Source organism: Ambystoma mexicanum, chromosome 2p (assembly GCF_040938575.1).
Source record: "Ambystoma mexicanum isolate Mex_15411 chromosome 2p, UKY_AmexF1_1, whole genome shotgun sequence".
Taxonomy (NCBI): domain Eukaryota; kingdom Metazoa; phylum Chordata; class Amphibia; order Caudata; family Ambystomatidae; genus Ambystoma; species Ambystoma mexicanum.
The window spans coordinates 1,481,002,065-1,481,014,548 of record NC_090923.1 but is presented as its reverse complement, the minus strand read 5'-3'; the positions used below and the strand labels follow the sequence as shown (position 1 = coordinate 1,481,014,548).

At 49.4% G+C, this 12,484-nt stretch overlaps 1 protein-coding gene across 2 annotated transcripts in view; it reads right to left on the bottom strand.

Annotated features, from left to right (window-relative positions):
* Positions 1-12,484, bottom strand: part of EEF2KMT (eukaryotic elongation factor 2 lysine methyltransferase) — an 835,612-nt gene that overhangs the window by 300,486 nt on the left and 522,642 nt on the right. For both annotated transcript variants that reach the window (XM_069646116.1, XM_069646118.1), the window contains exon 6: positions 3,504-3,811. In XM_069646116.1, coding sequence (XP_069502217.1) covers positions 3,504-3,811 — 308 coding nt within the window. The remainder of the gene's footprint in view (positions 1-3,503; positions 3,812-12,484) is intronic.

The following is a 12,484-nucleotide window of genomic DNA, read 5'->3' as shown; positions in this document are numbered from 1 at the left end:
TTCTGCCTCCTGGTCACTGTAATCAGCCCAGTATTCCTCTGGTCTGTCTGAGGCCATGATCAATTGAATCAGAGAGGGGTTCTAGGTGGTGGGGGTTGTTAAGATGGATTTCTGAACTCTGTCCTGGAGGGGCAGAGGTTCAGAAGGCCAGCCTAGTTTCTTGGAACAGGGCAACCTCTGGACAAGCCAGACCAATCAAGGTAGCGATCGCGGCGGTCAAGACTAGGTCTCAAGAGGGGTGAGGGTGACTGAAAGCCCGCAATGAGCACACAGAGCAAGGACACTTACAAATTACTCCAAACAGGTGTTATATTAAAAATATAGACACATTTATTACAAGGCCTTTGTAATATTGACCATAGCAAAGAATCACGATAAAACTCAAGTAAACCAACACATCACAATCAAATACAATATATATACAATTACCAAAGGGTCTAAAGAGTTAGAAGCACAAAATATACAGACCACCTAGATGGGGAGGAAAACAGGCAGTGCAAGTAATCGTTTAGACCCAGTTCGCCTTCAGAGGCCACCTAACTAGAAGGAAGTCCGAGCCCTACGAAGAGTGGAGCCTTGTGCTCAAAAGTACCTGCACACGCTGGTGCCGATGGGCCAAGGGGAGTCTCTTCAAGGATGTCAGGCAGTTCAGAGCGGTGAACAAAGTGAGGGCAAACAAATCTCTGCCACTCAAGCGCGGCCTCCACTTGCGGGCAGAAGCAGAGCGCGAGTGCGAAAAAGGTGTGCTGTTTAACACAGCGAGGAAAAGCTACGGGCTACTGCAGGAGGGCGACCAGTTCCTAGCGTTGCTACTCACCGGTCCCCGATGCAGGCAGACCGAGGCTTCTCCGCGTCAGTTTCAGTGGTGGCAGGTTCCGATGCGAGCAGGGGACGTCTCGGCGTCGTGTAGATTCCGCGGCAGCAGAAGTTAGAGTTGAGGATGTCCCAAACGCAGTGAACCCGCACAGTTTGTTACCACAGCAGGGCAACGAAGCGGCCGTGTGTATTTCAGCCCAATGTACACTTCTCACTTCAGACCTGGGAATGCCAAGTGTACGAATCGTGTGAGGGTGCTAAGGACTCTGAATACAACACAACTGACGGCAGTAACAGAGCAAGACTCCTGGGTAAGCTGGTCAATCCACTGGATGGCCCAGAGACGCTTCTGAAGGCTTAATTGCAGGAGATGATGAAGATGCTGAGAATAGTTGTTCCCACTATTCCAAAGGGTCGAAGTACCAGTACAGGCCTTCTCGTTCGATCAGAGGCAGAATGGTTTCACAGAGCGACAGCAGTGCAGAGGAGCAGTCCTTCAGTGGGTCACCAGCGATTCCTCGGTTCAGCCTCTTGGTTGCAGGATACTTGGCTCCTGTATCCGTCGTTCGTGAGAACTCAGGAGATCGACATGGTAGGTATTTCCAGCATCCTCTTATCCAGAGTTCCCTTCGCGCCAAAACGGAGGGGACCCAATGGGAGATCTGCTCACAAAACACTCACACCATACGTGAACCTATCACGGACCACGGTGGTCCCAGGCATTCACGACACACTAGACTCTCTGGCACCCAGGATGTGTATTGGGACCAGACATCCCAGCCCACATCCTGGAGGCGCACACAAGGCCTGTAGAAGCCCACGAAAGCATCTGTGTTTCGCGGGAAAGTACATGCCCAAATAAGGAAGGCCCCGGGTCGGCTCGACCTGGGGAAGGTGAAGGGGGCAAGACAGTCAGCGGGCAGGACAAAGAGCCTCGTGGTCTGGCCATTTGGGAGCCAGGCCACCATTTTGGGCTAAGCGCGAGAAACACGCTTAAACAGCCAAAAGGAGCTCAAAACACAAAGAAACGATCGCTGCCACCAGTCCCGTCCGTGAGTCACTTGCACTGATTGTTAACAATCCAAAGAGAGTGTCTAGGGCCTGCAGAGTGACTAGAGACCCAAGAGTTTCCCCGTAAGAATGGAGCGAAAGCCCAGAGGAGTGCGGCGGAAGGCTGCACTTTTCTGGCAAAGTCTAGATCATGGTGAAAACAACAGCAAAAAGTTTAGGAGTTGCCACATGGAAGGAAAATTACCCACAATTAAGAAATCTTTCCTAACAGGGGTGTTGCAGCCATAGGCTCACAGGCTCTGTTAAAGTGACCTGCCTTGTCACAATTGTGATACGTCACTCGTTCCCAATTTGCAGTAATATATATATTTTTTTTAATATGAGAGCTCTAAAACGCCCTCAGCCTCATATGTAGGAACGCTGCAAAAGTATAAATAAAGAAGCTTGCGTACTCGCTAGAAGCTTCGTGCTCGATTGGAGCTTTCTCCCGTGTTAACTGAGGTCTGAAATGCTCCAGCGCATGCGCGCTCTTTAAATAGTGCGTTATTGCGAACGCACTACCCCTCGGGCCTCGGATTCTGGCGCGAATACTATGCGCATTCTCGAACTGTAAATAATGCTGCCCCAAGTGCGAGCGAGATCGCTCGCCGGGCGCGTTATGGAAAAGAATGTTTTATAAAGTAAAAATCTCACGTGCGGCTCTAATTCGCGCGTAAAATTGTTTCATCGTTTCACAGAACTCGCGCTGGAAACTTAACGCTGCGCTTTGTTTAAATCATATGAATACTTTGCTATCGCATGTTTACACAAACAAACGTGCGTACTGAACAGATGCATGATCATTATAAGGTACTTAGCTGTCGAAAAGCAGCAGAACAGAAGAGGAAAGTACCTACACTGACAGAGACTTATACTAGGGAAGGAGCCCTCATTGGTCCACAGGATGGAGGCTGGGACTACTAGTCAGGAGAAGGATCATGGGACATGTAGGATCACCTCCACGGTCAGTCATGTTGTTTTGTTTGTTTCTTTGTTTTCTAAGCCAGTTGGGCTTGTGTAAAAAGAAATAAAAAATTGTATACTAAAAAGAAAGATTTAAAATGCTGTTAAGCAGATTAAAGGGGATAAAGCATAATGTAATAGAATGGCATTCACATGTCATCTACAAACAATCATACACACATCAGTATGGAAACTACACACAACATACTGTTAAAAAGTAACTACAATCTAAAACAAGGACACGTTTTTTTCAACGTTTATGGTTTTGAATTTTCAAATGTATTAATATTTTCTTTCATACATATTCCCTGCTGAGTTTAAATTTGGTTGAATTCGAACAGTTTTTAAAAGTAAGCATGCTTCAGGTATAATGTAAAAGTGAAGACCTTCCACAAACGAAAAACAATTTTTTGCATGTTTTAGCTTTCACATTAAAGGGGAACATTAGATATTCCCTGTCACAAGGGGTTCAAAAGTTCCTATCAAGGAGAGACTGAAGTTGAAGTAATGCGCTCTCTTGTTTCTTTGTTTACTTCTGAAGCTGTGGTTTGAATGATTGGAATGCAGTCAATATCAGTATTAGTCGTCCGATTGGTTAAGAGGAGGTCAATAATGACCCACATAATGACCTACAAGTGCTAATAATTATTTATGAAACACAATTACTTACGTACCTGCAGCAATAGCAATGTCAATCTTTAGTTCTGATAGTTGTTCCTCAGTCACTTTTTCCCAATCAAATTCTTTGATGATAATTTCAGAACTTCGTTCGTCCGGCAGGTCTCCCTCAGGCATTGTTAAGTTTTCAATACTTTGAGGGTTGCTCCTGTTGTCAACGTGGAACCCGTTCAGCTTAATGTTCCTGGTGAGCTGCTGGAGAACCTCCTCATGGCAGTCACTGAATATATACTTCTTGGGATGAGCGGTCTTGCAGATCACAAGCCCTGTCAGGCCAATTCCACTTCCAAGTTCTAAAACAGTCCTAAAGTAGGCAGAATTGACAAAAAGCACAAGAATATTTTATTGCATTGACAGATCTTTTGCATAAAGCTAAATCCCTATGTTCTTGAAGTGCTAAGGAAAGATGTTATCTAGCATTGTAGTCAGGGGTGGTTTATGGATAATGGGACAGGGCAGTAACCAGCCACCAGCGCCCAATGTGGACAAGCCACCAAAACCAGTAAAAAGACGGAGCTCCCAAGCACTCCTGTGCTGGCTTGAAGTGTCAAATAGAAACGTAGTTTCCCTTTGCCAGTTCAAGTTCCCCAACATGGATGCCAAATGGGCCAAACAAGATAGGGGGCGTTTTGGTACCCCCTAGTCTTACACAGCCCATTGGGGACATAGGTTGGTAGGGAACTGCAAGACTATATGTTCTTAAAGGGCACTCTTGTGCCTCGCTGCACATAGAGTTATCCCTGGGTGGCATCAAGGCGGTGCTCCAGCTCCACTATGCATGCCCCCAGGGACCAGGATGCTTTCTTTGCTTCCTGGTTCCTGTAGAAGGCTGTGCGGGCGGGGGCAATTGAGGCAGGACCGGGCCTGCGGGTAAGGAAAGAAGAACAAGTTACTTTCTTACTTGGTAACGTTCTTTCGATGGGATGGTCCGACGATGTATTCCATATCTATGACATGTAATCACCACAGCTGTGCTGCTTCGGAAACTTTTGTCGGCGTCTGCGTCGATGACGTCGATGCGCCGTCGTCGAGGACCTCCTCCGACGTCATCCGATGTGATAAGTAGGACGCACGACGCCCGTAGCCTCAGTTGTAGTTTTTTCCCCCAGAACGTGTGACATTAGTCAACTGCCAGTCAGACACAAAGCCTTGCGGAACGTAAGTTGCAATCGCAAAAGAAATTCTGCAGCGGGGAAGGCAGGGCGGGAGCGATATGGAATACGTCGTCGGACCATCCCATCGAAAGAACGTTACCAAGTAAGAAAGTAACTTGTTCTTCGAGGGGATTGGGTGCTCCGACAAATTCCATATCTATGACAGACTCCCAAAGCAGTACCAGAGCAAGGAGGAGGGAAAGAATTTAGAATCAAAACTTAGAATAGCCAATCAAATAGCAGAGCAAAGGACCGCCTTGCCAAAGGCCAGATCCTGTCCTCGGATGGAATCGAGGGAATAGTGACGTACAAATGTATGTACTGAAGCCCAGGTGGCTGCATCACAGATGTTGCAAATAGGAACACCCCTCTGCAGGGCAGTAGATGCAGCCATACCCCTGGTAGAATGGGCCCGCAAGCCAGCCGGTGGGTCCTTACCCACCAAGCGGTAACACTCCGAGATGGCCAAAATAATCCAGCGAGACAAAGTCTGTTTCGTCACAGCTTGCCCCAAACGCTTTCCAGCGTAACCAATAAAGAGTTGATCGTCCACTCTGACCGGGGACATGCGTGAAACATAAAAGCTTAAAGCTCTCCTAGGATCAAGCCTATGGAGCCTCTCCTCTTCCTTACCAGGATGCGGAGGAGGATAGAATGCCGGAAGAACAACCTTCTGGGCCAAATCAAATTCCGTCACTACCTTCGGAAGAAAAGAAGGACGAACTCTAAGGACAACCCTGTCCTTGTGAAATACAGTGAAGGGTGGCTTAACTGAAAGTGCCTGTAACTCACTCACTCTGCGAGCGGAAGTAACCGCAACTAAATACACAGTTTTCAGAGTTAACAGCCTCAAAGGGCAAGAATGTAAAGGCTCAAACGGAGTACCCATAAGAAACTTAAGAACAAGGTTTAAATCCCAACCGGGCACCAGGAAAGGTGACGGAGGGAACACATTAGTGAGCCCTTTCAGAAACTGTGAAATTAAAGGGATTTTAAAGTAAGAACACTCTTCAGACGAGCGCTTAAAGATGGACAGCGCCGCCAGGTAACCTTTAATGGTACCCACTTGCAAGCCCCTGTGGGCCAAAGAAAGTAAAAAGGACAGAACCATGGGGATATCACATGCAAAAGGATCCACATTCTGAACTCTGCACCAGTCGCAGAACTTACGCCAACGGTACAGAGACTTTGTTGCTGGCCTTCGGGCCGAAAGCAACACCTCCATCACGTCTTCAGGGAGGTCCCAATCCTTATACCTCAACCTTTCAGAAGCCAAGCATGAAGGTTGAGGGATCTGACCTTTGGATGGAGAACCTGACCCCACTCCCGTGAGAGCAGATCGTCTCGGTAGGGAAGACAACGTGGAGGGCAGATGGACAAGTCGAGAAGGTCCGGGTACCACGTCCTCCAAGCCCACGCCGCAGCAATGAGGATCATCCAGGAACCGAACTTCCGTAACCTCCGCAGCACTTGCAGGATGACGAGGACTGGAGGAAACACGTACAGCAGCGGGAATGACCACTCCACCACGAACGCGTCTCCTAAGGCTCCTTTTGGAGGAAATTCCCGCGAGCAAAACCTTTTGCACTTCCGGTTGACACTGGAGGCGAAGAGATCCACTTGAGGGGTCCCCCCAAAGGGCGAAGATCTCCAGGAGAATCTCCTGAGCCAACTCCCACTCGTGAGAGATCGCGCTCTGCCTGCTCAGAGCGTCCGCCGTCACGTTTTCATCTCCGGCCAGATGAACTGCCAAGATCGAAACTTCCTGCTGGATGGCCCAAAACTCGAGCTGCATCGCCTCCCTGCACAGAGGAAGTGACCCTGCCCCCCCCCCTTTTTGTTGAGGTAGTGGATGGCCACTGTGTTGTCCGTCAGGATCAGGACACTCTTTCCTCGCACAGTCGGCAGAAAAGCCTTCAGGGCTAGCCTGACGGCCCTCAGCTCCAACAGATTGATCTGGAGTCTGGACTCCGACGGAGACCAACGACCGCTGACTGTCAGCCCGTTGGCATGAGCTCCCCATCCCGTGAGGGATGCATCCGTCACGATGGTCACCTCCGGCCAGGGAAGCCAAAATGGAGCCCCCTTCATCAAGTTGCCTTCGACGGCCCACCACAGAAGGTCCCGGGCGACCAAGGGCGGCACCTGAACCGGGTCCGACATCCTACCGGAGGACTGCGACCATTGCGTCTTGAGTGCCCACTGCAAAGGTCTCATCCGCAGGCGAGCCTCTGGCACCAGAAGAATGCAGGATGCCATGAGGCCGAGCAACCTCAAGAACTCGAACGCTGGGAGCGTCTGGGCATGCTGAAACTTGTGCACCATCTGCTGAATGTGAAGAGCCCTCACCTGGGGAGGAAAACACTGCCCCAGGGAAGTGTCGAGCACTGCTCCGATGTACTGGAGCCGCTGTGTTGGCGTCAAATGGGACTTCTTTAAATTGAGGGAGAAGCCCAGCCTGTGAAGGGAGTGGCAGGTGACGGACAGATGATCCAGGACTTGCTCAGGAGAGCTCCCCCTGATCAACCAATCTTCCAGGTAGGGGTGGATGTGAATCCCCCCTTGCCTGAGATGCGCTGCCACCACCACCATGAGCTTGGTGAAAACCCTCGGGGCGGAGGTCAATCCGAACGGCAGGACCCGAAACTGAAAGTGCGAGTCGCCAACCGCGAACCTCAGGTACTTCTTGTGCTTGGGATGGATCGGCACATGGAAGTAAGCATCCTTGAGGTCGAGTGACACCAACCAGTCCTGAAGCTGAAAGGCCTGAAGGACTTGAGAGAGAGTAACCATCTTGAACTTGTCCTTCCTGAGGAGTTTGTTCAAAGCGCAAGTCCATGATGGGTCTCAATCCCCCGTCTTTCTTCGAAATCAAAAAATAAGGGGAATACCATCCCTTGTTCCTCTCCGCTACAGGCACCAGTTCTATGGCGCCTTTCTCCAGCAGGGCTTGAATTTCCTGCGCAAGGAGCGGATCCGGACTCTGCAAAGGGAGGTTCCCCGGTGGATTGTCACGAGGCCTGTGCCGAAAGGGAAGACAGTAGCCGTGGGTTATGATCTCCAGAACCCACACATCTGAAGTAATGGCTTGCCACTCTACAAGATGCTGCGCCAGCCTTCCCCCAACCGGCGAACCATGGGACATGGCCTCATGAATGAGTGGGAGCGGCTGCGGCGTTACCTGAGGGCAAAGAGGCAACTGCCCGAGCGGCCTTGGCACCACGGGTACCCTGTCGTCCACCTCTGGTACCCCTGCGTTGGCCTCTTTGACTGCCAGCTCCTCTCGCTTTACTGAAGGACGAGTAATAGCGAAAGGAACCACCCCTCCACTGCTGTCCCCTAGGATGAAAAGGCAGAGGTTGGCGAACTGCAGCGCCCAACGACTTCGCTGCAGCTTTTGAGGTCTGCAACCTCTCAAGGCTCTCGTCAGCCTTGCTGCCAAAAAGGTGCTCACCGTCAAAGGGCATGTTAAGGAGCCGGGACTGCACATCAGGAGCAAACCCCGACTTTCGCAACCACGCAAACCTGCGTATCACGGTGCTCGCCGCCATGGACCTACTGACGCATTCAGCTAAGTCCAAACCCGACTGAACGGACTCACACATGGCATCCTTACCATCCTGGACCATAGCAAGGAAACCATCCCGTTCGTCCCCATCGGGAATATGTTCAGCCGCTAACGCAACACAGTTCCACAGAGTGTGTGTGAAACGAGACAAGGCACAAATGGAGTTGGCCGCCTGAAGCGCCATACCACCAGAAGAAAACACTTTCTTCGCCCAGCCATCAAAACGTTTGTCGTCCCTATCAGGAGGGATGGTAGGGTACGACGCCTGCTTTGCCGGGGCCGTGGCCGCCTGCACCACCAAACTCACCGGAGTGGGGTCGCTTGTCAAGTAGCAGGGGTCGCTACTGGCTGGACGGTATTTTCGCGACAAGGATCTGCCCACCGCCGGGAGACTCTCCGGAGCAGTCCAAGCCACCGCCACCCTTCTCTGTAAAGCCATATGGAAAGGCAGTACCGGGTCAGTTGGGGGACCAACATCAAGGATGTCCGTGAGATTGTCCTGCACAAACTCCCCTGGGGGAGCAGACCATCCCAAGTACTCAGAAACCCTAGCCATAAGGCGCCGGTACGAGGAATCGGCATGAGAGCCAGGCTCAGGCCTACAAAACTCCACCTCCAGAGAGGTATCCAGTCCACTGGCATCATGCAGTGACGGCCTCAAATCGTCAAACTGACTATGGCCCGAGACAATTTCATCTGGAACCTGACTAGGAACCAGGCCATCAGAATCCTCATCCGCCTCTCAAATATATTCCAGGTGGCGAAAAGAAGGCACCCGAGAGTGCTTGCTCTTAACCAGAGCCTTCCTAGGGGGTTCCCCTGTGCCACGGGGTACCTCTGACACGAAAGGCGTCGAGCGAATCGGCGCCGGCGTCGAGAGAACAGGCATCGGCGCCGAGAGGATCGGCGTCGACGTCAGATGCAGCGCCGGCGGCGTCGACACAGCCCTCGAAGCCGGAGCCCCGAGCGTGCCCTTCAACGACCTGAGCGTCGATGGCTTCGACGACTTCCTCGGAGCCGGAGCCTCGAGAAAGCCGGTCGACGCCTCAGACGTCGATGTCTTCCTCGAAGGCCTCACAGGTGCACACTGTCTCGAACGCGTCGAGGACCGGGACCTGGAACGGGTATGTCGAGAACGAGTCTCCTTGTCCGAACGGGACCTCTCCCGTGACTCGTGCCGACCACTCTTGCGAGCGGTGTCTCTCGACCTCTCACGATCGACCCCACTCTGGGGCGTGGACGGCTTAGTACCCTGCGACTCGAGAATCGCCAGCATTTTCTTCCCAAAGGAAGCCCATTCCTCCGGCGTCGCACGGCTGGTGGGGTAAGCGACGTGCCGGGCAGAGTCCTCCGAAGAGGACCTGGAAGACGACCGGTGTCGGCGCTTCCGAGAATGCCTCGAAGAGGTTGAGGAGTGGCGAGATCGACTCCTAGAAGGAGACCCACGAGACTTCCGACGATGACGCGTAGAGTCACCTCTCGAATCATCCGTCGAAAGCCCCGCAGACTTCGACTTCCGGGGCTTGGACACCCGACCTACCGACAACTTCTTCTTACGTTCGCGTAAGGCTGTGGACGTGAGCGACTGGCAGTTGATAGTCATCCGTGTCGTGGGCCTCCCCGAGGCACCAGAGGCAGGCGGCGTGCGAGTCCGTCACCGACATCTTGGACCCACACTCCCCGCACTTCTTGAAGCCCGGACGCGGGGTCGAAGACGAAGTAGAAGACATCTTCACACAAAGGATTTTCACAAAAACGAACAGGTTCGAAGAACCGAGAAGAACAGAACTCCAAAGAGTCGAGGCGTTAACCGAGATTCACGAAGCAACACGTTCGCGGAAAAAACGGAACTGAGGCTACGGGCGTCGTGCGTCCTACTTATCACATCGGATGACGTCGGAGGAGGTCCTCGACGACGGCGCATCGACGTCATCGACGCAGGACGCAGAAAAAAGTTTCCGAAGCAGCACAGCTGTGGTGATTACATGTCATAGATATGGAATACGTCGGAGGACCCAATCCCCTCGAATTGTAGTTTACGTATGTTTGCATGTGTACATGTGTGTATGCGTGCATGAATGTATTTTTATCTTTAAGTGTGCAAGAATGAATGAGAGTTTATCTGTTGTGTTTGAGCATGTGTGAATGTGAGAAAAGAATGGATTTATGAATGCATGTGTGAATGAGGGTCATGAATGAATTTATGAATACGTGTGTGCCGGCGAGCGGGCATGTGTTTATGCAAAGGAGGGGGGAGTTATTTGTGCAGTGGCAGTGGCAGCCAGGACATGGCATGGGCTTTTCTTTTTATACTGGCAATCAAAGATAAAGCAAACATGACAAGTGTTATTATATGGCTAAACTGATCTACTTTGGTAGTGCATTTGTTACTGGGAATCAATGGCAAAGCAAACATGATAAATGTTATTACTTGGCAAAACTGGCCTATGACAGAGGTGACAGTAAGGGTATATTTTCTTACTGTAACATGACATGTTTTTATGGGCATCAAGAGTAAAGCAAACCTGACAGGTTATTATGTGGCTAGACTGGTCTACTTTGGTACAGACAGTCTAGATACATTTTCTGACTTGGCATTGCTTTTTTACTAGCATAAAGGGTAAATCCAGTATGAGTGTTTTTACATGGCTAGACTGACTTATATTGGTGCATCCAGTCTTGACATGTTTTCTTATTGGCATTTCTACTGGCAAAGCCAGCAGGGGTATGTTCTTACATGGGAACACTGGCATGTATTGGCAGAGGCAGCATGCACATATTTTCTTGCAGTAACATTACTAGCATAATGTGCAAAGCGAACAGGAGTATGTTCTGATATGGGAATGTTGGCAGATATTGGTGCAGCCAGCATTGAAGTCTATGGGCACAGGTAGCTTGAACATGTTTTTATAATGGCATATATTTTGGGAAAAGGCATCATGAAACTGCTCCTGTGCACTGTTGGTGACTTGCATTTATTGCATTTTATCATAAGTTACCCTACAAAACCAATTGCAAACTGTCGCTTTTTACCCAATTTTTTTAAAGAAGGTTTGCTCTAAAATCCACCAGCTTAACCCACTATCTGAAAGGTTTTCCCGGGCAGAGAACCCCCTCAAAGCTCCCTTAGTTGGTCTGGGCCTCCTAAAACATTTATTCCCCTCCAATAAAATAAATTCACCATCCACCCATGTTGGTAGTTTGAGCATATCCCATCTTTAGGTAAAGGACTCTTGAATACCCTTTTTAGCATTTTGATGTCCTTTTGGGCATTTCATATGATGTTGAAAAGATCCTGTAATTCACCTCCCTGATGCCCATGTTTAAACTATTGGTTGATTTTTATTTCTCTAGGTTTTCTTTTTTCATGACCAGAGGTTATACCTTGCAACTTTTTCTGCATTCTTTTTTCAAATTCCTGTTTCATCATTGTTCATTCACTGCTTTTCTTATGTCTTTGACTGCAGTAGTATTTTTGTTTAACCTAGGAGGCCCCTGTTACCACGTTCTCCCCCATACTACTCCTTACTTCTTTTTATGCCCAACCCTCAGAACACCCATGCGCTTAGGACAAAACCTATAGAGGTCTGCATCCCAATACTCCACAATGGTATGATTGTGTATTTGTAAGCACAACTAGTTCTACAAATAAAGCAAAACAAGGTTGTAGGTCACAAGATCTCAAAGTAGATTTTGCATTCTTTAATCTTTGCTTTAAGGAGCTATTGATATATCTCAGTAAATTAAACTATTTTCTGTATTCTAAGCGCAACCGTGCAACCTACAGACAATCCCCACCTTACCACCAAACCTGTAGTACGGCGGTGCGCTAATGCAGTGGTCACAGTACAGTGTGACCACTGCTTTATAACAATTTATTCCCACACCACCGTACGCATAATGAGGCCCAATATACACAATTAAACAATATGTTCACCACTAAACCATAATATCCTCATTTCTAAAGTGTGGTCAGTGCTAAAACACAACATAAATACCCACATCTAAAGCACTACACGGACCTGTACTGTTAAGCCTACTAAATATAAAGCAATATTTTTTCTCATTAAAACAATGCTCATTGGCAAAAATGTGAGTATAACCACATCACAATAACTGTTTAATGACGTCCACACCATAATAGTAAGAGAACAGTACACTCACCCTCCAAGATATTGTGGCATTAAATTGAACATTTTGCAGCATCAGTAAGCACATTCTGCGGCAAAACTGTATTTATTGCAGCATTTTTGCA